Source organism: Lonchura striata, chromosome 6, assembly GCF_050655825.1.
Source record: "Lonchura striata isolate lonStrDom1 chromosome 6, ASM5065582v1, whole genome shotgun sequence".
Classification (NCBI taxonomy): Eukaryota; Metazoa; Chordata; class Aves; order Passeriformes; family Estrildidae; genus Lonchura; species Lonchura striata.
In genome coordinates this window covers 36,791,104-36,816,205 of record NC_140708.1, presented here as the reverse complement: position 1 = coordinate 36,816,205, position 25,102 = coordinate 36,791,104, and the positions used below count along the sequence as shown (strand labels likewise).

General features: G+C 45.9%; 1 protein-coding gene across 2 annotated transcripts in view; it reads right to left on the bottom strand.

Annotated features, from left to right (window-relative positions):
• The window catches only part of HTRA1 (HtrA serine peptidase 1), a 31,104-nt gene extending 7,587 nt beyond the window's left edge, over nucleotides 1-23,517 (bottom strand). For both annotated transcript variants that reach the window (XM_077784732.2, XM_085582914.1), the window contains exons 1-3: nucleotides 23,052-23,517; nucleotides 8,974-9,073; nucleotides 8,428-8,632 (exon numbers count right to left, since the gene is read on the bottom strand). In XM_077784732.2, the coding sequence (XP_077640858.2) occupies nucleotides 8,428-8,632; nucleotides 8,974-9,073; nucleotides 23,052-23,502 (756 nt within the window). In that variant the 5' untranslated portion in view covers nucleotides 23,503-23,517. The remainder of the gene's footprint in view (nucleotides 1-8,427; nucleotides 8,633-8,973; nucleotides 9,074-23,051) is intronic.
• Nucleotides 23,518-25,102: the final 1,585 nt, after the last annotated feature.

Below are 25,102 nucleotides of genomic sequence, written 5' to 3'. Positions count from 1 at the left end.
AGATGTTAGGATTTAAGGACATGATGTGATTTTTCAGTCATGACAGTAGAGGATACCATTATAGTTTTCTTTAAGATTTTATCTCTAAACATATTAAATATCACATAGTTGAAGACATTCCCACTAAAACATTCTTAAAATTCAGCAAACACTGCATTCTACAGCAATTAAAAATAAAAAAGGGGAGGGAAGGTTGGATCCACACACTCTTGCCAGTGAATCAAGGGTGTTCTGAAACAGATCATACTTCAAATAAATACTTTTTTTGATTCATCACCTGCCTGTACAATACACATTGAGTGCCATTTCTCCCTTTCTTCACACTTTTAAAAGTCAATCTCTTATATCACTTATAGTGATGTGACATGTTTTTAAATATTTTTGTTGTATCTGTTGTCTAAATGATCCTGACCCTCCCCAGGTAATTTAACCATGCCACTAGACTATTTCTATTAGCATCAATGAACCTGGACACGTATAAATGCAGGTTTAGACTTAAGGATTTGGAGGATTAAGTTACTGAACCCAAAAATCAAAACAGAATTCTGGAAGCATTTATCTTTTGCTTGGCAAAGCTAACTTGAACCTAGCTTTCCTCCAAGCTTGACCTACTTCAAGTATTGGCAAAAAGTAAAAATATTGCATGTTTAATTTGGAAGCTCATTGCTGGCTCTTAAAGGGTTTTGTTACCAGCAGTTTGAAAGCCTGACTCAATAAGTCATCCATAGGGACAAAAATTCAGTATTATAAACTACCCCAAATTCCCATCACTTTGTATTTTTCACCCACAGTTTATGTCAAATATCCTAAGAGACAGACAATGCCTGCAAAGTAGAAAGCAAATATAATGCCATCAGTTGTCACTATATGCTGCTGCAAATACAGAAGTTATGGTTTTAATGTTTAACAAGACTGGCCTTGTGTACCCTTTATCCAGCTTTGTTGCAATCCCACCAGGGAAGTTTTACTCAGATGAGCAGATTGTTTCAATAAAATTCATTGCCAGCTCCCACAGGGTAAGATGCTTTGTGGAAACTTATCTTTCAGTCTCCAGACAGCAAGAAAACAATTAAACCAACAGCTTGTTCAACAGAGTGAGCTGGAAAAGCAACAGAATAGGCAGCACAGAAAGGAGAAAGCATTTCCATGTCTATCTGCATTCAGAGGAAAGTTATCACAACCAGCAATGCCCTACTAATTAATAATGATAATATACAGCCCTTATCAGTGCCACAGCCACAGATAAGGCTGTGGCTGAGCTCTGGGAAGGATTCAGCAGCTCTGCCCAGTTTCCCCATCACTTCAGAGAAGCAGCAGCAGCATCCCAGGGCAGTCCCTGATCCCAGCACAGCCCAAGGGATGTGCCAGGGCAGGGGAATCAGGAGCTGTGATCAGCTGTGAGCAGCACAAACAGCCCCATCTGGGTCATGTTTGGACACAGGGAGCACCCTGGCCCTTTCCCCTCTCACCAGATGCTATTGAGCTTACGTAGCACGTGTTTGCAAGATGTCATTGGTCAAAAGCAGCATCTTCTTTTGGCACTGCTTTTCCTTCTTTAAAAAAAAAAACAACAAAAACCCCACACAAAAGACAAAAAAAATGGCTCATGCTTATATCCCAGTGCACCAAAAACAAATACTTTGTAGAGAAAGAAGACATTTATCAGCAAATGAAACAGAGACAAGCAAAAAGAAAACAGAATATTTTTTATGTTTCATTAACAGAAAAAAAAAAAAAAAAGAAGGCTGGTCATGCACAAAGTTAAAATATTTATACAAAGTTCCTGAGTTGTAACAACAGTCACAAAGCCAAAATTGCATCTGGCAGCAGAGAGAAAGTACAGGAACAATCTGTGACTAATACAATTCTGATTGTGCTGAGTTTTCAGGGCTGTGCCTAGACTAGCCAGGCTTCAGTTCAAACCCTGATGCTGTATGGATTGGCTGCAGATCACCCCTGTGATTCAACATGCCTTCTGGAAAGTCTGCCTAACCTTTCGCTTGCTAGAAACAAAAATCCATTGCAAAAACCTCCTTGTCCTGCACATATTATGAAACACAGCTTTGGAAAACGTGTCCTCTATTCCTTGTGATTTCCTGGTGTGGGGCAGAGCTGACACACTGACAGCACTGCATGTAAATATAGTAAGTGCCCCTACAAAATAATGCCATGAAGAATTGTTTATGATGAATGTATGTGCTGTCATGGCTTTAAATTTGAGAGGTTCTCTCTGAAATAGCTTAAATATTGCCACGCTCAATATTAAATTTTCTGTTATAAAAAAACCAAAACAAACTCATTTACATTGTACACGTGGTTTTGAAACCATGTACAAAAAAACCCAGTACAAAACCAGTACAAAACCAGTACAAAACCAGTACAAAACCAATCAAAACCCCGTGATGGAGTGGGAAAAACATCCTTCTGGCAGTGCTGTAAGCAGGATCATGTCAGAACACCCTCTGTGACCTCACCCCTGCCACTGGCAAGCTCATCCCGAGGAAGTTAAGGAATCCTGGTAAAACTGAGTGTGAGTTCAGGGCTCTTAACAACTATACTTCATAAATGTGCATTCTTCAATCTTTACATAATGTCTGATGGCCCTCAGGATGACATAAGCACCACTCCAACTCGTGATTCTCCTGCTTTAACTAAAGATTTGCCCCAGCAGTTAATTAAAAGTGCCAGGCAAAGGACCATGCCTTGCAGCACAACCAGCAGGGAGCCAGGAACACCCAAACCCAGCTCTCCCAGTGACTCACTGCATGGCCTTGGGCAACATATAATATCTTTTCTACCCCTGTCTTTTCTAACTTTTCCTTTGATGAAGCCTTGGAGCTCTGCTGGATCCGTGTTTACTCAATAAAACAAATCTGCAGGCAGGCATACTGCAAGCACACAGAAATAGGACTAAACATGCAAACCCCTAAGTGGCACATGACTCACTGTTTACACCCAGCCAGAGAAGGAGCCATTAATTAGGGTTAATATTTTAAGCACTTCACATCCCAAAGGGCTTCAGACATTTTTATATATGGATTTGACTCAAACCCTGGATAAACACCACTCCCACGACATGGAGAGCTGCACACCACCACAAGAAATGGCTCCAGCCAACAATAGGACACAGCTGCTGTGGCACGAGAGGAGAGGAGAGGTAGAGATCAGCATCATCAGCCAGAAGGACTCGGAGAAACATGGAATCATTTAGGGTGGAAAAGACCTGGAAGATTATTGAGACCAAACACTAACCCACATCCCCAAGTGCTGCATCCACATGGCTTTTAAATCCCTCCAGGGATGGAGATTCCAACACTGCCTTCTATGAGGAAATTGTTCCTAAATATCCACCCTGAGCTCCCCTGGCCCAGCCTGGGTTGGTTCCCTCTCCTCCTGTCCCTGTTCCTGGCTGTCCCCTCCTGTCAGGAGCTGTGCAGAGCCACAAGGTCCCCCTGACCCCCCTTTTCCCCAGGCTCAGCCCCTTCCCAGCTCCCTCAGCCTCTCCTGAGGCTCCAGCCCCTTCCCAGCTCCATTCCCTTCCCTGCACACCCTCCAGCCCCTCCGTGTCCTTTTGGCAGTGCAGGACCCAAACCAGACCCCAGCATTCAAGGTGCAGCCCCAGCAGGTCCAGCACAGATGTGCACCTGGTGTCCTTTAACAGCACAGCTTGAGTCAGAGAAAATAAGTGAAATCTGGACAATAATAAGTGAAATCTGGACAAATCTAGCTCCAAAACTAAGAGAGGAGGAAGCACAAAACCACCAGCCAGGCACAGCCACTGCCACAGAGAAATGGAAACCAAGAGACAGACGGCCATAAGCAGGAGGTGGTTTGAACTTTTTCAGCCATGAAATAAGTGAATGGGACTCTCTGCTGGCACAGAAAGCAAATAAATCCCTCCTCTGTTCTGTAATCCCCTTCGCTTGTGGATGGAAAGTCAGGAATTTGCAGGAAGCACTTTGCAGCTCAATAAACGGATGAAGAGGAGACAAAAGTTCTGAGTTCAATTTGTGTTAACCAGCGACAGATCTCCTTCATGCTTCTTATTTTTAGATGGGAAAGGCACAGATGCTGGTGTGGAACACTAATTCAGCTGTAAGTGTAACTCTGGCAAAACATGCAACTGTCCTGGGAATTGCATCTCTGTTCTGACTAATTCAACTTTCAGAATACGTTATGGCAAAATAAAAACACCAGTCGTGAGCATGTGAAAATATAGAATACCATCTACAATCTAGAAACTGCTTGACAGTGATTCAAAGAAAACAAAAATCCCAGGCTGAACACATTACAAGCCTCCAAAAGTATTTCATCCATAGTTAGAAAAGCAAAACCGAGTCTCCTTATCTAAATATGGAGCATGGGAAGCTTGCAGGAAAAAAAAAAAGAAGAAAAGGATGAAATGTTGTTTTGATATGTCACCAGGTTTTCAATTGCCTGGAAAGAGATTGCTGTTCTCCCATAAAAATAAAATACAAATGAAATTACAATTAAATAAAATAAAAATAGTAATTAAAAATATGCTGGTGCTGGTAGACCCACCCTGGAGATGTGAGTACTTTGCTGCATGGGAAGCTGGACCAGCACATTGTCCCCACAGTGAGGGCTACTGGAAGCTGAAGATGGCAGAAAACCCCTTCTGCCTGAATTGATGAATAAATTGGAGTTAAGATCCAAGTTTTTTACCAGCTATTGCATTTCTATGGGTCCTGAAGACTTCTGGAAGCAATATGTGAGCTTCCTCAGACTCTAGAGAGGAAACAACGTATTACCCAGATTTCAAAGTGAAATAGCATTTTAGGAAAGCCACTTACATTTGGTGTCCAAGCAGTTTGTTTTTTCAGAATGTGGGCTATTAAAATTTTGATGCATAAACAGGGAAGTTTGCTTTCCTGCCTCCTCCAGTTTGTACACACCGGGGAAAATCAAATCCCCTCTGACCACAAAGATACAGACACTCATTGCCTCAGGAAACCACCAGGGGAATGAGGCCACAAGGTCCTGTTGTTTTAAAGTGTCAAACAAAGTGTTTATTAATAAGATACAGGAGAAATTTTAAGCTGGAGGTTTCAGCTGCAGGGCTGAATGTCACCACAAATTCGAGATGGGTCATGGCCCCACTGCTGCTGCACCATGAAGATGCCAAATCCTGCCTGGGGTAAAGAACCAGGAACTGGCCACACTGAGGAACAAAATCTTCAGGACCTGGCATGTGTTCCCTGTGTGATTTCAGGGTCACTGTCTGTCTCATGGATGGTTTTTAAGCACACAGAAAGAAGAAAACCCTCAAAATAAAGCCATTCACCATGCTCCTCCCTTCAGTGCCAAAACACAGACATCATTTTTGTGGACAGAGCTCGATTTCCAGGGCTGAAAAGGGTCTCCAGGCAAAAGCCACCTCCACCTTCCACTACTTTGAGCTTCCAGTTTCCATTTGGGTCGGGTTCTTTTATAATTCTGCCCCCATTAACCCTGACATTGTCCATTAAACCACCCTGAAATTTCCTCCCCCCCTGCTGGTGTTTATTTTTCAGCAGCTGTATCGCACATTCTGATTTAACAAGGTAGTTATTTGCCTTGAGATGAATCCCACAAAGCAAAAAAGCATTTTCCTCTGCCAGCAAAAAAGCATCTGCTCCCTTTGGAGTGTTGTGCAACTGTTTTGATGGGTTTCACACTCGCTGCAGGATCACACGTGCCACGCAGGACAGATTATTTATTTTACCAGTCCCTGCCTATGCTGCCAAAATCCAATTTTTTCTAAGGAAGTCTTATAAATTTTGCATGTTCATATCCAAATTGTCTGCAACTGCACTGTTCCTTTCTAGTGATGTGGTCTCCTCCTTGCATTTGGAAGGATATTTAGATTGGATTCGTGGCTACATTAATTCCAATCTTACTTCCTATTTTCAACACCCCAGCAAACTGCTCTGTGTCACCACAGACATGAGAGACACTGGTGGTCTCTTTTATAGACTGTAAAAACAAGCACATTTTAGGACTGGAACAACTGCTCCAAAGTTTCTGTTCCTCATTGACTGCAAGATGTTTTCCACAGAGAAGAATTTAATCAGGGAAAGGGTTCATCCTCACTGCTGCCCAGATTTTGCCACCCTCTTTCATTTCCTACTGCACTCAGCAAACCCAAATTAATTCTAGCAATGCCTTTGGCCAGATGTTCACACCTAGCAATGTCTTTGGCCAGATGTTCACACCTTAGAGGAAAACAGCATTCAGGCTGCTGCAAAATCTGGACAGCTGACAGCCTGATCCCATACTTCAAGCCCAGCTCTGTTCCTAATCACAGAGCATTCTTCACCCTTCAGATCCTGCCTTAACATGCCATACATAAAAAAGAAAAAACCCTTCTGCATCTTTGATGTCACCTTCAAATAATTTATTCTAGTTTAAGAATTTCACCTCTTACTTCAGAAAAATTCTTCAGGATGGTTTTCATTCCATATCCAGATCTTTTAGGGAGCATTTGTACCACCCCATTGACTTCTTCAGCCAGCAAATACATTTCAAATTCAAATTATTACCCCTGTGATTTTAAAAAGTCATTTATGCATCTGAATGACTGCAAGGCATTCCAGTACAAAAATGAAAGCTGAACTTGAAAGGGTATATAAAAATGCCCCATAAAAGTTCAATCTGAGAATCAATTTCTCAGCTGACCACATTTCCATTTTAATTTTTTTTTTGTGAACACATAAAACTTTGTTTTTAATTCTCAAATGCAAAGCAGCACCTGTCCTGTGAACAGAGGTGCCTCAGGTCTCACCTCGGACTGGGATTTCCCAGTGCCATGTTACCAGAGCTGGATGGGAATCTGGGTCTCCCATCCCATTAAATTTTCCCCCAGTCTCCTCAAAATTATCCTGAGCTGCCATGGGAGAGGCCAGGAGGAGAACACCACCCAAGGTACTGGCTTGTGCAGCTGATAAGATGCTTCCAAGGGCAGGTCAGACCAATTCCAGCCCTGCTCAGCAGTGGTTTCCACAAAAGAATTCTCTTTTTTTTCCAGGCTGCTTCCAGGTTCTCCCTTCCCCCAAGCAGCTTCCCAGGGCAGCTAGGAGCCACTTCCTCAGGGTATCAAATAACATTCAAGCCCATGCCTGCTCTTTTCCTGAGTCCTCAAACTGACCATCACATCAGTTCAGGATCTCTTCTCCTTCTGCCACCTCTCTCCTCTGAAGTTCAGCTCCAAGTCCTCTCCCTCTCACCACGTCTGCTCTCCCCTCCACGTTGTACTTCCAATTTTAAAGCATTTTTCCAGCTGCCCTTCACTCCCTGCCCCATCCTGCTCATCCTAATGCTGCCAGTGCTCATGCTGGGGATCTGTCCCTTTGCTTCCTACTCCTTTTTCCTTATTTTAAGATAAAAAGGAGAAAAGAAGCGACGCCATAAAACAGAGGATAAACAACACAGCAAAACCATTATTGGTGCTGTTCGGTTTTTCTGCCTGTTCAGAAGCTTTTAAAAAAGCAAAAGTTTGAAATTATAAAGGTGGCAAGGGAGCAGCAGGAGCACTTCATACCTCGGGTCATCCAAGAGTTGTGCGTTAGGCGCCTGGCTTAGTCATGAACTCTGGCACAAACACTCCTGACCTCGCTGGGGAATAGCTCTGAACTAAAACAACACTGCAAGATCTACACATTTTTGAGCCATGAGTTTCAAATGAAGCATTCCTGCCCGTTCAACTTGGAGGTCATTAAATGACAAACCAAACGAGGGGAACCAACACGAGCAGCACCCCAAACATCCACGTTCGGCTCGCTGCATCTCCATTGCACAGCATTTCCACACAATATTCTTCTTGCTACGTGTGCAGAACCTCCTGACAGCTTTTCTGCTGTGGCAGGAGGCACAATAACGCTGAGAGAGGAACATTTGATATGGAAGAAGATCATAGATGGGAAGCTGTTCAGAAAACCACTTGCAGGGTAAGAACATCTTTCCAAGCTGGCTTTAATTTCTGTGTTCAAGATTCTCCCCAAGGTATTTTCCACTTTAGTATCTACATCAGTGAGGGGCAAATGTATCCTCTAAAAGCCGTTTCTGTCTTCAATAGAGGCACTCAAGACAGAGTAACACAAGTAAAACACCCCCATTTCTTCTCTGAAACAAGAGTTATATCAGATAAAGTGTGTACAAACCAGTACAAACTGGGACGTTGTTTTTTATTTTGAGGATACATAAAAAAGTGCTATGTAATCCCTTCACTATGCTGAGAGGTGACAAAATTAACCACTGCCACCCACAAACTTGGCTTTTAAAAATGTGTATCCACCTAGTTCATATATTCTCAGCAGTTCAGCCCAGTAAACAACTTGTTTTTCCTTCAAACCTGAAAATCAGCAACAGTTTTCGGAAAGGAGGATGTTAAATTAGAGGAATTAAATGCGTCCTGCTTTAACGACTCACCTGAGAATCTATTTTAATTAGTGCAATGTCTGATTTTTCATCAACATCTTTAATTTTGGCTTCATAAGTCTCCCCGTTCTTCAGCTCCACCTTCACCCTGTTCTTGTTGGTGACCACGTGGGCGTTGGTGACAATCAGCCCATCCTCAGAGACAATGAACCCCGAGCCACTGGCAACAGGAACCTCCCTCTTGGAAAAAGGAAGTCTGAAAGACAAGGGAAATAAAACGTTTATTGCTGCAAAAAAAGCTGAAAGGTCACAAATCATTCCAAATAACACACAGCCAAAAGGAGTTTGGTGAGTTTTTAATGCTTTAAGATATCTGCTGTTACGCTCATTAAGAAGATAAAGCACATCCATTACTTTAGCTAATTATTTTTTCCATGACTCTTAAATTATTCTTAATTCTTAAGCATGACAAATATTTATTATCTCAAAACCTCTTTGTTATTTCATACCATCAATCAGCACTTCTGTCACAATGCAGCTGTTTTCAAGAATTAAATAAAAAAGAAAAAAAAAATCAAGACTGGGCATCTTGTTTACTTGCGAAATAATTCAATGTGAACCACAGCAGGAGCGATCTTCTCCACCACATCTGCAATGAAGTTGTATTTGTGCCTCAGGCTGTTCGGGTGTTCTTGGCCTGAAATAGAAACAGAGGACGTGTCATGAGTTCTTCAAGTGACTGCAGGAGGGTCATTGCAAAACACCTGAATTAAAAAAAGCTCCGAGTGGGTCTCTTTCCCTTCCTTAAAAGTCATCTGCAGCGTGACCCTTGGCACTGGATTTCCTCCCTGCTTCCCTGCACAGAGGTGGAGTGCTTTGTCCTCGGGAAAAATCACCCATGGGAGCTCCTGGTCTGGAGTGCACCCATGGGACAGCGAGGGCTCATCCCACTGTGGTGCCCAGGGATGAGCCCTGGAGGAGCACAGGGTTTGTTCCCTGCCTGCACTGCCCACTCTCCCCTTGTGAAAGGGATTTTGTACTCAGATGCCTCCAGCGCTGCTGCCCTCCTTTTCTGGATGGTCTTCTCAGATTAAACAAACCAGCTCTGTTCCTCTGCCAAAATACGCCTTCTTGGAGGTTTTTTGAAGTCTCAGGCTGCTGCATTTTGAGGACATGGAGGTCCTGACCCCAGTGCAAGCCCTCAGCAGCTGCTGAGAAAGTTTAACTTGGGTACAAGGTTGGGCTTCCTTTCCCACCGGCGTCCCCACGCAGCCTGACCCAGCAGCTCCTGCCTGGCACCTCCATGTGGAAGAACCTTCCACACACTCCACACAACCCCACTCGAGGCATCCTTCCCACCCATGCCCCCTGATGTCCATCAGCTCCCTGGAGGGGTGGATCCCACCCTGCTTTGGAGCCACTGAGCCACCCCCAGGGCTATAAAATAGATATGGCAACACAATGGGACCACCAGGCTCTGCATTCCTGGGCAGTGCTGCAACAAAAAGCTCGTGGTCACTGAGTATTCAGCAGGGGCCAGTGGGATTTTCAAAAGCCACTGGGTACCCAACTCCCATTGTGGCCAACAGAAAACCCATCTGCACCAAGAGAAGTTTAAAAATCTCTGGGAAAAACTCACAATTCTGACACAGCTTCTCCTTCTCAAGCAGTTCAGGGACAAAACATTAGTTTTTTTCTTTTTTTTTTAATTGGGAGCAGCTATGCAAATTGGGAATACCCCAAAGAATTATTTTGGATTCCTTCAGAGGTGAGAAAGAAACACCGTTTTCATTTTGGTTTTATCTGGAGCATCCATCTCCTGCTATACAGGCACAAGCCAAGCCTGTTACAGACTTGCAGGAGTATTAATGTGTTGTGCTGCTCCCATCCATCTTTGCCATTTGGCTTCTAAATCCATGCAGAGATTAAAGCAATAAGCAGCTTGTGGATGCTGTAAGTGCCTTTGATGGAGTAAGAGGATGATTTATTTGCAGAATCACAGGAGAACAAGGGCTATCCCATAAAATCATCCCCAAAACCCTGAATGCCCTTTGCCATTGGAAAAAACAGAGAGGAAAGCCATGCAAATTTTCAAGTACATACTGAAGGCAATAATGATTTGGGAACAAAATGCCCCTGGCTTTTCACACTTAACCAGACACTGGTTTGATTCAGGGGTGAGCATGTTCCAGGTGACCTCTCAATGCCAACAGCACACACTGTCCCTCATCAGAGGGGTGCATGCTCCACCCAAACTCCATCTGTCACTCAAGAACAGGTTGTTTTCTTATTTATACCCTGTGAAACACCTCAAGGGCTTTTAAATGCAGCCAGTCACAAGCAGCAGCCACAGCAGTGACCACAAAACCCACTCTGCTGTTTCAGAAATGTTTATCTGCCTTATGAAGCAGCAAAATCGATCAGGAAACTTTTATCCTCACCTCAGTTTTCCTCAAGATCATTCACACATGATCTGTTGCCCTTGGGCTTTCACCCCACAGAGGCATAAGGGATTGCTGATAGAGAAATATCAATTTACCAAGCAATTTATATTCCCCCTGCTAGAAATATTCAATATCCATCAAGTCACGTCATTGCTGCAAAGCTGACAATTATAACAGGGACAGTTTTGGGAAGCTGCTACAATAAGAAATGCAGTTTGGAATTATCCACTTGCATTAAATAGGTGCTTGGACAGATTATCAGATGGGATTAATGTGGTGCTGGGCTAAAACTCCACTGGGCACTGCTGCAGCCATGGATATGCTTTTTGATCACTGCTTATAAAATGATTTCATCTCAGCTGCAATGCTGCAGACATCCAAAGGTCACATCCTGCCCATGGGAAAAAAAAGAGCTCCATGGATGAGGGAACTGCACAGGCAAAGCACAGCTTTTTTTTTTCATGCCTTCAATCTTTTTTGCTTTTAGCTATTGAAGAAGAAAACGGATGCCCAGGCTGTACATGGTGAGACTGCTAATGCTTCAGCTCAGAGCTGCCTTCCCTAGGAACTGGAGCCTACAAAAGCCAGGATTTCAGAGGAAACAGTATTTTGTCCAGGATCCACCCCCTCATGCAGTCCCAAACTAAACTGCAGAGCAAAAAAAAAGTTCAGAGTTCCTACTTTGAAAAAGTTAGATAATAAATACTAATCCATGGCATACTGACCCAAAAAGCTCCCAGCAGCTAGCCACGCCTGCCTATTGCTTATGTATCAGGAATTCCTGCATTGTGTAACACAGTTTTGCAACTGCTCTTGAACCACTGCCCATTTAAATGGAAAACATACCTTTTTAAAGCAAAAAAAAAAAAAAAAACAACAACAGTCAAAGCACTGATCTTGATGGATTAATGGATGAATGTTAAAAAAAATTCCTGTAAACTGGTCTTCACCATCAGCATAGAATATGAAGGCTGTAATAAAAGTATTGATATATCAAAAGTTCTTTTATCACTGAGATAAAGAATAATGGAGGGCAAAAAAAAAAAACAAGCTGATTTCTCTTTGGGATTACTGAGCTGAACATGGGGAGCTGAGATCTGCACTGATCTTTCCTACAAGAAACCACCTCTGTGTGAAATTTTACCTAGGATTTTAAGCGAGGCACAAATGACCACATGGAGGCTTAAATGGCCACAAAAGCACCAACATTACAAATTTCATATGGGTTAGTGCTCACTCCTCAACCACCACAGGGCAGTTTCCAGCCATCCCCAGCCACTGCAGAAGACAGCAGTGAAACTGAGAACTTCACCAGGTACACTTTCCTCTCCCCTCTGACACATCTATTTTCCAGCTGTACCAATAGCTCAGGGCCTTTTAGTAGAAAATATATATTTTTGTTTTTGGTTTGGAGGGGATTTTTTTTTTTTTTTGTGGGGGTGGTGTTTTGGTTTGTTTTTAAATCATTGAGAGTTGGGCTTGAATAAAGGTCTAGTTCCTAAATACCTTCAGGCCCTGATGCTCACATCTTCCCAGGCTGCTCCTCTTTCTATTTATATGTTGTGATTATTGTGTTTTGTAATGTTTTTATTGAACTATTGCACAATGCCCTAAATGCCCACGAGCATGGCTAAGAAACCTTTATTAATTATGTTATAAAGAGGATTGTGGTGAATTCAGTTAATGACAAAAAAAAAAAAAAAAAAAAAAAAAAAAAAAAAACAAACCCAAAAAACCAAAAATATAAATAGGTTATAGCATGAAGAATTCCCTAGGCAACTAATTCTTCAAGGACTTCAAAGGTGTGCTGGCTGCCAGCCCTGAAATGAGAAGGCAAATCTCTGCCAACTGGCATTAACAGGGCTAATAATCAGTAAACAGACTGCTAGGAGAGCAAGACAGAGTACCAAGCCATGAAAAAAAGCACACCCAGCTGTAAACAACTGAAGTAATTTGGTTTCATAAAGAGGAGCCAAAAAGCAAATTAAGATCTGGGTTCTGGTTAGGTCATTACTCAAAGTGGCATCGATGCAATGATGCTCACAGCTCACACATGCTGCTCTTGGTGGTTATTTTGGGCTGAGCTGAAGAGATGCTTTGGAGATAGAAATCTCACCAAAGTAACCTCTGCACTTCTGCTGGGAGAGCTGTCTGCTGCTCTGGAAGGGCTTCTCTTGGCCGAGAGAAGAGAGCAGGTCTTTCAACAAAGCTTTGGGCACATCTCAGTCAGACATGGGGCTTTTCCCCATCCAGATTTCCCCTTTTCAAAAAGGGGGTTCTGCTCTCCTACAGAATGTTCTGCTCTCCTTCAGGACCTCCTCACTGACTGAAGCAAGGAGCAAAGTAACTATCCTGTTTAATGTGACTTTTTGTGTTCGACACGACGGAAGAGGAAAAAAGGCCAGCAGCTCTCTCTGTGCCATCCCCACTGAAGGACTGCAGTTTTTGGGATAACTGAAGATATTAAATTACCCAGACTGCTGATAATAGGTGAGATTATTTCCTCCTGCACTCCCCACTTGTTTAGACACACACAAGGGTCTGAAAGCATGGCTTGGGATTCTCTGCAGAGCGAAACCAAAAGAGCTGCAGCACTCACAAAACCTCCGGGCTGCCAGAACCGGTGACGACTGACACAAAACCACAAACCAAGTTTTGCTTGGAGAACTTCCACCCTCCCAAATAAAACTCCAGCCACTGGTGTTTGTACAAACTTCCATTCATGCCATATAAAAACCTTCAAAGCTCTGACTATGGAGACAAAAAACCTCCAGCAAAGGTGCTCAGCTCGCTGCAAACGGGGATCAGCAAACCCTGCTGGAGAGAGACAAGGAAAAAGTGTGGGAACCTGCTGCCACACTTTCTTTTTTTAAATTACAGAAAGCTGCAAGCCTAAATATTCCACTTCCTATTCAAGGATAAGTTGTGTAATTCACCAAAAAAAGGGTATTACGCAATGAAAACACTAAGGAAATAAGGAACAACACTCTACGTGTCACAGGCACTTTGCTCAAGAGAAACTCTTAAGTCATTGGAGGGAATTTTGAGAGGTCTAAACCACAGCACCTTGGTAATACAGATGCTATTGCATCAGTTATTTTTCCCCCTGTATAATCTATGCAGAAACTCAAGTCACCTCACAAAATTCTGGGAGGAAAGTCTGCATTACTGTGACGGCCCTAAAAGCAAAAATGTTTTCATAGCCCTAAATAATGGTAGAATAAAATGCTTGAAATCTCTCCAAACAGTGAACTGCACAAATCTGGCCTTCACTTAAAATATTTCCTGCAGCAAGGACCACTGCAAGATTAAAGTAAGGGTTTTAAGTGAACTTGCTATTTGGCATAAATGCAGACGTGCAAGGGGAAACTGAAATCCATTTTCATCACCATAATATTTAGATGATCAATTCCTTCTTGGCAGTCTTCAACAAGGACTTTGTATTTTCCCTGCTAATCCAAAAGCAGAAACTCATTCATTTTAATCACCGATTTTAAACAAACCCCAAAGATCTGCCAAGCTAAACAAAACAGGGAATCTACACAAAGTTCATAGAACAGAACAGCTCTCAAATTAATGGTGACACAGGACAGATTTCAGACCAATGAGTGGTTGCTCCTAGAACAAAAGAATGTTTCAGCAACAAAATAAAGGTGAAAAAGTTTCAGGTTTTAATTGATATTCCCCTCATTCACTACTGGCCACAACTTAATGCTTGCCCTGAGAAGAGCTTGGAAGGGGAAGGTATTGGGAATCAGCTGTAGGAACAAGTAAAAGCAGATGCTGGAAACACAAGATTGTCACCAATATCTGATGCTCCATCCCTGGAAGTGTCCAAGGCCAGGTTGAGCAGGGCTTGGAGCAGCCTGGGAGAGTGAGAGGTGTCCCTGCCCTGGCAGGGGATGGGATGAGCTTTAAGGTCCTTTCCAAGCCAGAGCACTCTGTGATAGTAACAATGGTCAAGTTAAATGGAGAGAATGACATAAAGAGTTCTTGTGCATTCATTAAACAAAAACAAAAAATTATTTGAAGATAATGAAATTGCAAACCAAAGCCTTCAGAGAATTTTGGTCCAACCTCTTTAGTCCAGCTTCTTTCTCAGAGGGAATCAGATCTCTTTGGCATCCAGTAGCAAGGCTGTTCAGCATGTTCTTGCTGCTGAAAATGGTCAATGGGCAAATTCTTCATGTAATAAATTCTTCATGTAACATGCCCACGGCTTTCCCCTAGGAAGTTCCTATATCATTTCAGATTTACACTTTCATTTTTAGCCAAACAGGAACTTTTTGTGCCACTTATCTACAAGGCAGAGTAAGTGGGAAGTTAATCAGGATACAGAATATCTTTGCTACAGCTCAACTGCTGCACTACTATAGATACAGGAGTGGAAGGTTCTGTGAGGAAGGAATGCCCTAGATGGGTGCATCTTGGTCCAAGCCATGTTACTCAGTCTCCATGCAACTCATGAAAAGCAATTTATGCTTTAGTGTCTTTGATTTAGCTCTAAAATGGGCATAACCCTCTTTTATCTGATTGGAACCCTTGCAGAACCTCACAGGGACAAAATATGTATATAAAAACTCTCAGGAATGCCAGAAATTCCTTTATAAACCAAGTGCACTGGCTTGAGTGCAGAACAGACTCTCAGTTACAGCAGCAGGGAGCAAAAACCACCAGACTTTTGAGCTGATGAGGCTCAAAAGCAACTGGGTGTCAGCAGGGAGGGCAGGAATCCAGAGAGGAGCGACAGCTCCATCTAAAACAACAGGAAAGTGCAATTGCTTCTGTCAACAGCAGTGCTGAGGTGGGAGGAAACCCAGCCTGTGCACAAACAGGCAGGCCTGGGAAGGGATGGCAAGGAGGAGTGCAGCCCTGGGAGCTGGAACACGCCGTTCTGCAGCAGCTTTGCCATGGTAATGCAATGCTGAGGGGGGCTCGGCCGAGATGACAAATTAATTGGGAGCCAGAAGCCCTGTGACAAAGGCACAGAGCTCTGGTGGCCGTGCCAGCAGGGCTGGCAGTGCCCTGCTCAGGCAGCAGGAGCAGCATGAGCAGGGAGATGCTCAGACATAAGGGTGAAGAACAATTCAGGACAAGGGCAAAGAGTGCTGAGCTCAAAAATATCATTAACAGCAGCCCTGTCTGAGCTGGAAACACTAAGAAATATAAGTTAGGTACTTATGGAAAAGAGTCTGCCTCATTTCCTGCAGACAGAGGAACAGAATATTTCAGCCAACAGGTTAAAGCAGACAATTCTCTTCTCTGCACAAGGCTGAAAATACAACAGATGAGTCAGGAATAATTTCTCCTCTCCTTTTTTTTTCAACCGTGCTCAGTTTGTGTCCTTTCCAAGTTGGGTCATCACCCTGCTTTACCTCCCAGCTCCAACTCACTACAGGCAGAGAACCAGCAAAATAACCTCAAAACTCCCATTAAGTGCCAACGACGTGGTATTTCCTATATCCCACATGTAACCAGCAGCTATCTGATCTTGAGAATTCCTCCTGAAATTATAAACACATTAAGATCTCATTTTAAGTATGTGAGAAACTTTCACACTGCATCTTCAGAAGAAATCTCTGCTTAAGAGAGGCTTAGCTTCAACTTCCAGGAACCCTGGTATGAAGACACCAGGGAATAAAAACAAGTTCTTGTTTTCATGCCTCTTAAACTTCTCTCTAGCCTAAAAAAAAAAAAAACCTCTTAAGGGGAAAGCCTATAAAAAGCTCCCTAGGATGCTGCTTTTCTGCAGCTGGAAGAGGCAGTGATTTCACCACTTCACTGTGGCAGGACTTAGGAGTGACATGGATTTGACACAAGTAAAGGTCAGATCTATAGGAAAAAATAGACAGAAGGCCCTCAGAACAGTAATAAAACAGACATCACTCCTACTCTGGGGTGTTGTAATTGTACAATACATGAACCCAGAATAACTACATTGCAAAAGGCTCAATAGCCTGAAAAATCTGTCAGCCTTTGGCAGTATTTTTTACATCTGTCTCAAGAATCACTCCAAGACCACCCAGATTTGTTTTAATGTAGACATCAGAAATCAGTGAGTGGCTGGGAAATGAACCTGGAGTGATGTGGATGGGTGTTCCTCCTGCCACCCTACCTGGAGAGCTGCAATCAGGGGGTGGCACTGCAGCCACTGTCACACAGCCCTGCTGCTCCTGCAGTTCCTCATGAAAGGCTTAAAGGACAGCAGGCCTCAAGTTCACTCTCTCAAAAATGCACTTTCCAAAGATATTTAGAGTCCTGATTATTATATTCACTGCTGCCCCGTCAACAGCAGCTATTTAAATATTGATATTCTTATCCCCACAGCTATCCTGCTTTATTTTATGGACCATCCAAGTATTTTCAGTATTTACAAGTGGCTTCTGCTTGCACACTTTCAGTGTCTGAATACAAAAGGAAACAAGGGTTAGCCAAGCTTTACCTTCATAGATTGAGGTCTACACAGAGATAGAGAAAGGGCAGACATTCCAAAGAGTGCCTGTGCTGTCCTGGAAAAAGGAGTGAATCATCCCTTTAGCACCACAAATGTTGAAGGATGAGATTCCTGAGGGGTTGTGTTTATTTTGGGGGTGGGATGGTGGGAGGGGTGAGACTTGTTTGGGTTTCTCTTCCTTCCTAGTGCTTGGTGCATCCACTCCTTTCCTGCTCCAAGAGGACTTTCTGCAGATGCAGATTGACAGATCATCGATGCTGTCAGCAGGGCAAAGCCAAAAAAGTTTGAGAAATAGGGTAATGGAAAAGAAAAGTAATGGAAAATGGAGCAGCAATGCTGGCAAAGTGCAGAAAACTGAGCAGGGACTCATGAAAGCTCAGTTTGCTCTCAGCTCTGCTGCTGGCTGACCTTGAGCAAAGCTCTTTATCTTTCCTTGCCCTGGATTCACTACCTGTGAAATGGGGCAATGACAGCGGTCTCTGGAAAAATATTGAGAGTTCCTCCTAATGTTACCCTCTGCTGCAGAAAAAATTTCAAATTTTAGACCACTGGGTAACTTCTGTGCATGGCTACCAGATTTAATAAGCATTATTTTATCCATCAGTTCTCTGGCAACAAAAGTATGTGCAAATCCAGGTGCTACCAGAAACATTTTAAGCACCATAGCTCTGCCTCACTGGGATTTCTAGCAGCAGTTCTGCAAAAGTGGATGTAGGAATTATTCATTGTACATCCCTCTCCCATGTCTCAGAAAAAAAAAAGAATTTACAACAGCAAGGAGATGGAAAGACTGAGAAACCCTGCTGGGGAAAAAGTGACAGAGACAAGGATGAGGTTTGGTTAACCAATGCCACAGAGTTTTGGTGGCACTGCCACACAGTGACAGGACCTGCTGCCAGCCTGCAGGAAAGGAAAGTGCATCTTCTCACACATTAAACACAAATTCGCTTTGTTTTTCCACTTTTTTTCCTCCAGAAGCGAGCTCCTGGCAGAGCACTTGTAACAAATTGCACAACCCAGCTGACCTCCAGCCTTGTGCTTCCCCTTATCAGTGCACCAGAGTGCCTGACACTAACCCAGAAACTCAAGAGCTGCTCTGCCTGCCTGCATAATTCATCTCCAGTTGCTAAAATATGACAGCAAAGATCTTCTCAGCTCGTTAAACTTTAAAATAACCACTCACCTGTGTCCTGTCTTACAACCTTAAGATAACTCTCTTGTTACCGACAGATATAAGGCCAGCTTCCATGAGTGTAAGATCAATTATTTTATACCCCTTTGATATAAGGGAGTGGAAGCTTATTTATTAGTAATATTCTTATCTTTGAAGCAGGACAACCAATTTGGGAATCACAATGACCTGCATCCAGAAGGCAAATTAAAATCTTTTATTCTGCGTCCTGGACACAGCCTGCAAAAATAATGTCAGGTATTCACTTGGGCCCAGTTACAAAGGCAGTGGGACTCGGTGCCAAGTCCAGCCAGAGATCCTGGAGGCCCCAGCAGCTCCTGGGAGTGAGGAATGGCTGTATTTACAACACAAGTTCCACAGTACCCCAGTTTCTATTTCTGACCTTGCTTTCTTTCACTCCGAGCACACGTAAATTCAAATATGAAAAATATTTTCCAGCTTCTCCTATTTCTTGGACGGCAGAGCCTGAGAGCTGCTCAGGATCTGCTGCCTCCCTCACATCCTAACAACACTCCTGCTGCTTACTCATGGCCTCAAGTATTCCTGCCCAGTCCACAGGTACCTTTAAATTTCAAAGCCCAGAAGATGAAAGGATTGAATCTTTCCTCGTTCCAAATCTGTATTTACTGACTTGAGTGTTTGAAGTCTGGAGCCTGCAAAATTACTGCCTGCTCCTCGGGAAGGAAATCTAGATGTGGAGAGAGAAAAAGGTGAGCTTCTTCTGACAAACCACTTCTTACAGTTGCTCCTCTCCGAGCTGAATACTTGGCTTTGGAAAAGCTTTTTTAATCCCACACTTGGGAATCGGTTCTCTTCTGGAAAGATGTTGCTATTTATTTCCATTGCCTTCAGCTGCCTCTTCATTCCCTCCCTCCCTTCTCCTGCTGCTGCAAAATAGACCGAGGAAAAGTTGGAAAAGAATGATATTCAGACCACCCAAACAGCAGCTGAGGGAGGAGATGACATTTAGCAGCACTGGAATGCTCTTTTGTGCACTCAGACCCTAAAAACCTGCTCCTCCTGGGTCGTTTTTAATAGACTTGGCACGTGCCAAGTAACCTGCCAAAGCCTCCCAGCTCTTATTCAGCACACAAATAATCATAATAATAAAAACACCACCATGTGCCTGTTATTATCTTCGGGGAAGCAGCTGAAAGCCTCGTTCATAACAACAATATCCACTTCCCTCTTGATAAATATCTGGCCGAGTTCCCAACCTGCACAGATTTCCCAGCCGAGTTTCTCCCCCTGCCCTGATTATTCCTTCCTGCCGGGCTCAGCTCTGGCAGGCTCAGCAGGGCAGGCAGCTCCATCTTCCCATCCTCTGCTGCACCCAGCTCACTCTGGGGCTGCTTCGGAAGGACTCAGTTAATGACAAATGGGTTATTGACCGCCGAGGTCCTTTTCTCCTGCCAGATAATGACACAGAGGCGCTCGGATGTGGTTGTGCTTGGTGCATTTCAAAACACAAAGTCAGCCACTTCACAAGAAATGGAGTGATTTTTCATTTGCTTCCCCCTCGCTGTCTCTAGAACTGTGAAATCAGGTGAAGAAGCAGCAAAGTCTGTATCTCAGTGATGCACAGCTTCTAGACTGAGTTATCCCTCACCTCTGCCTTCTCCCCAGGCAAACCTGCTTAACCTAAGCCACAAGAGCTCCCATCAAACCCCAGATGTGACATCGTGCTGTGAGCACGCCTGGGACCGAAGTGAGAGCCACCTGTGGCAATGCCAGCGAGCTGAGGACTGCTGAGCTCACTGAGATACCACATTTGGACACGGTCAACCTAATAAAAACATGAAAACATATAAAACCAGGCAGAAAATCGTTAGAAATGGAGAGCAACCACAAGGAATGTTCTCCTTCCTCGGGTTAATGAGGAAAGGACAAATCCAGGTTAGTTTATATTGTACAGTGTGAAGAGCACTACGTGGAGAGAAGGGCACACTGTCCCAAAACGCCTGCCAACACTTGTGGGAAAAACGAGGAAGGGAATAAAGCCTGGTTTAAGTTGTGTGCTGAGCCTCCTTCCCTTGGTCAGCAGGAGGGATTTAAGGCCACCAAAAACATATTTGCAGAAGAAAAAGAAAACATCCTGCCAGCATGCTGAGCCTCACCACTGAACATCGAGGTCTCGTGGCACTGACCTCGCTCCTGGCTGTGGGATGCTCTCACAAAGCCACATTTCTGCCCAGGGGACATTCACCTCTCCGTGCCTCTGCATTTTCAGTGCTATCAGCACACACAGAGCTGCAGCAGCACGGGCTCTGCAGGCCTGAACACCCTCTGGCAGCCCTGATGGAAAGGGAAGATTTCTTCAGTGCCAGCTGCAGCTCAGGAGCTCTGCCCGGGCTGGGGCAAAGGGGCACAGCAGGATGGGTGGCACTGGTCATGCTGCCACAGCACAGCTGGACACAGCTGGGAAGGGCTGAAGTCTTTTAAGGCTCATTTTGCACAGGGAATCATCCCCCTTCTACACACAGACCCAGAGCAACCTGCTCCTGCCTCTACTGCATCCTCTCAAACACTGCTGGTATTTGAAGAGATTCCTTGGGAATCTCTTAAAAAAAACCCCAGCACTGGGAGCGGACTGTAAGAGATGAAAATTGAAAATTACAGAAAGTTTTACTTTACTTTAATCAATATACACACCATTGTAATTAATTAGCTGCTGAAATAGGGTGGAGTTTAAAAACAAGAGAAAGTGCTTTCCAAACACTTTCTCTATGCTCCCATTCCTCTGTTTCCCAAGGCTGTTGCATTGTACTGACCAAATTATTTACATGGGTGTGTTACTATGGCTGGAAATAACTCAATCTTTAGGTAGAAAAAGCACTCCTGATGATGAACTCAAAATAAAATTAAAAATTAATTCCTTTAAGGAACCAAATATTAGGCAATGCTTTTCCAAAACATCACAGCTTACTCTCCATCCCTTTTTATTTCAGGTTCTCTACGTATGAAAAAAAAAAAAAGCTTTGCTGGTAGCAATGTTTGCTCTCATCCAGGGATAAACATGTGCTACTGGTTGGCTTCTCCAGCGCTTTCTTTTTGTTCCAGAGGTGCAACAGGGCAAAATGATTGTCTGGAATTACTCCTGATGGATCTACAACAGCAGAGCTCTCCCGCACAGGGACTCTGTGCAGCCCCTGCATTTTCTGTACCCCCCACCAGAGGCACGTATTGCTCCCAGCTCAAACACAGCCCCAATTCTGCAAACTTTCAGCAGAAAACGCTGAGAAAACAATATTGGTTTCATGAATCAAGAATAAAAATCACAAGGCATTGTCCTACACTGGGCATCAGGAAGCTGTGGAGTGAAAAGTTTGATTGTCTCCCGTGTCAGCAAATGCCAGCAACGTGCCACGGAGCACAACACAGCTTTGACACCGAGGGGACAACCAGGGGTACAAAAAATTGATTGTGTTGACTGACACCAAAGCTGTGAGCTTGATCTGCAGGCTGAACACACAGCCACTGTAACATCAGAATGTTTTTCTGTTGGAGAGATGACGGCTAAATGTAGAAAAAGATGTGTTTTAAAAGAAAGGAAGTCCAGAAATTATACTATTTATACCAGAATAATTAATCCTCAATAAAACAGCACTGACTTACTAAAAAGTGGCTACCACTTTAGAAATAAAGGCTTAATTCGTGCTCATTTTTACACATTACCCCTTAATGGTGCTGAACGTCTTGGAAGGGATACACAACCTCGGCTTACGAGGTTTAATCCAGCCCGTATTAGGGGCTCTATCTTGTGACGATCATCCCCTGCTTATCCCAGCACGGCTTTGCCCCGCTTTGTGTCACATCCTGCAGCCACCGCTCCTACCACGTCGAGCACTTCTCCGGACTGCTCAGCCCCCGTTTCGTAACCCGGCAATGCCTTTTCACACCGTTTGCAAATAATTTGCACTCTGAGAACTCCCATCACATTCGGTTTGCCTACGCTGACAACTGAAGAGCGCTGAAGGAGAAACGCCACGCATTGTGACTTATGGGCGGCCATCTCCATCCTCAAAAAACCCCAACAAAAACAAACACAAAACTCCAGACTGAGTTTAACACGCTGTTAACAGGCTTCTCCCTTTCCAGCAAGTCTCTTATTAATCAGAGCGCATCTGCTAAGCCGGGCCAAGGCAGGCAGCAGCCTGCTCTGCCCACCCCTTTGCTCCATCGCATCCGAACGGCTCCTGCATTCCTGGCCTTATTCCCCGGGGCATTTCCCTGGGACAAAGCGCCGGGACGAGTTATTTGCTGGAGCCGCACCGCCGGCCCCGGCTCCGCAGCCGTCCCCGCTTCTCGGGGTTTTGCGCCAGTTTCCCTCAGTTCCGAGCCCGGCATCACCCCTCGGAGCGGGGCTGGGAGATAAGCTTAAATCGAGCCCGGGGTTTTTCACCCCCTCGCACTTGGCAGCCGCTGCCAAACCTCATTCCTGCTGGGGCTGAGCCGCGGCCGAGCCCCGTCTCCGGCTGCTCTCGGGTCCCTCCTCCGCGCACGGCGGCGCGGCCGCGGAGCCGCGTCCGGAGCGGGGATGAGGATGCTGGAGCCGAACCCCCGCGCTGCCCCCGCGCATCCTCACCCTGCCCGCAGGCTCCGCGCTGGATGGCGATGACGGGCGGCTGCCGGAGGCTCTCTGCTCGGCGGCTGGCGGCCCGCAGCTGGCAGTGGCTGGCGTAGGTGACCGCATCGCTGCCGCACACGGGCTCGCTGCTGGCGCACTGGCAGCGCCCCGCGGCCGCCCGCTTGCGCACGGTGGCCGAGGCGGGCACGGCTCCGGGCGGCAGCACGCACTGCAGCCCCTCTCCGCAGGGCGGGCCCGCTCCCCCGCACGCCTCGCCCTCCTCCGCGCCGCACACGCGGCAGCAGCCGCAGGCGTCGGGCACCGGCCCGCCGGGACAGCCCGCGGGCAGCGCCGGGCAGCGGGAGCGATCGCAGCGCTCGGGGCAGGCGGGCGGCGGCGCGGCCAGCAGCGGCGGCAGCGCGGAGGGCAGCAGGGCCGCCAGCAGCAGCGTCCAGCCCCGCAGCGGCATCGCGGCGGCGGCTCCGGGCCCGGCGCGGTGAGCGCGCCCGGGGACGGGCGGCCGCTTTAAGGGAGACGCGGCGGGGCGGGGCGGGACCGCGGGCACGGCCCCCCCGGCTGCGACATCCACACACCGCCCCCCCGGGACAGTGACACCCCCCTGGGATAGCGACATCGCCCCCGGGACAGTGACACCCCACCTGGGACAGTGACACCCCACCTGGGACAGTGACACCCCACCTGGGACAGTGACATCCCCCCGCGCTGCGACATCCACACACCGCCCCCCCGGGATAGCGACATCCCCTGGGATAGAGACACCCCCCTGGGATAGAGACACCTCCCTGGGACAGTGACACCCCCCTGGGATAGCGACATCGCCCCCGGGACAGTGACACCCCACCTGGGACAGTGACACCCCACCTGGGACAGTGACACCCCACCTGGGACAGTGACATCCCCCCGGGCTGCGACATCCACACACCGCCCCCCCGGGCTGCGACATCCCCTGGGATAGAGACACCCCCCTGGGACAGTGACACCCCACCTGGGACAGTGACACCCCACCTGGGACAGTGACATCCCCCCGGGCTGCGACATCCACACACCGCCTCCCCGGGATAGCGACATCCCCCGGGATAGAGACACCCCCCTGGGACAGTGACACCCCACCTGGGACAGTGACACCCCCCCTGGGACAGTGACATCCCCCCGAGCTGCGACATCCCCTGGGATAGAGACACGCCCCTGGGACAGTGACATCCCCCCAGGCTGCGACATCCCCCCGGGACAGCGACATCCCCCGGGATAGAGACACTCCCTTGGGACAGTGGCACCCCCCCTGGGACAGTGACAACCCCCCGGGCTGCGACATCCCCACACCGCCCCCCTGGGACAGTGACACCCCCCTGGAACAGTGGCATCCCCCTGGGACAGTGACAACCCCCCGGGACAGCGACATTGCCCCCGGGATAGCGACACCCCCTGGGACAGTGACATGTCTCCGGGACAGTGACATCCCCCCGGGCTGCGACATCCCCACACCGCCCCCCGGGACAGCGACGTCCCTCGGGATAGCGACACCCCCCCGGGACAGTGACACCCCCCCGGGACAGTGACACCCCCCCGGGATAGCGACATCCCCCCGGGATAGTGACATCCCCCCGGGACAGCTGATACAGAGTGCAAATTTAACAGGATATAAATCCATTTAGATTTCAGTGAAATGTGCCACTTTAAGCTTGCTAAATATACTATTTAGTCTAGTAACTGCAGCCCTAGAAAACTACCCCAGCTAAAAAGAAAAAATGCAAATTTCCACACTAAAAGATAAGAGATAAGAAAGACTCCTCAGACCCTGGAACAGACAGGGTAGAGTGACCCAAGAATTCTTTCTGTACTTTCTAACAAAAACTGAGTACAAGTATAACTAGCTATAAGTGCAATGTAAAATCAGCAAAATTAATATGCATTAACCTATTGTGAAATTCTATGCATATAAAAATTAGTAAAGGTAATAAAAAAAGATCAAGAGTTCTCAGAGGTACCCATGTCCATTGAAAAGCAGTAAGTCCCGACATGCGTCCACAGCACTGCAAATAAACATAGCC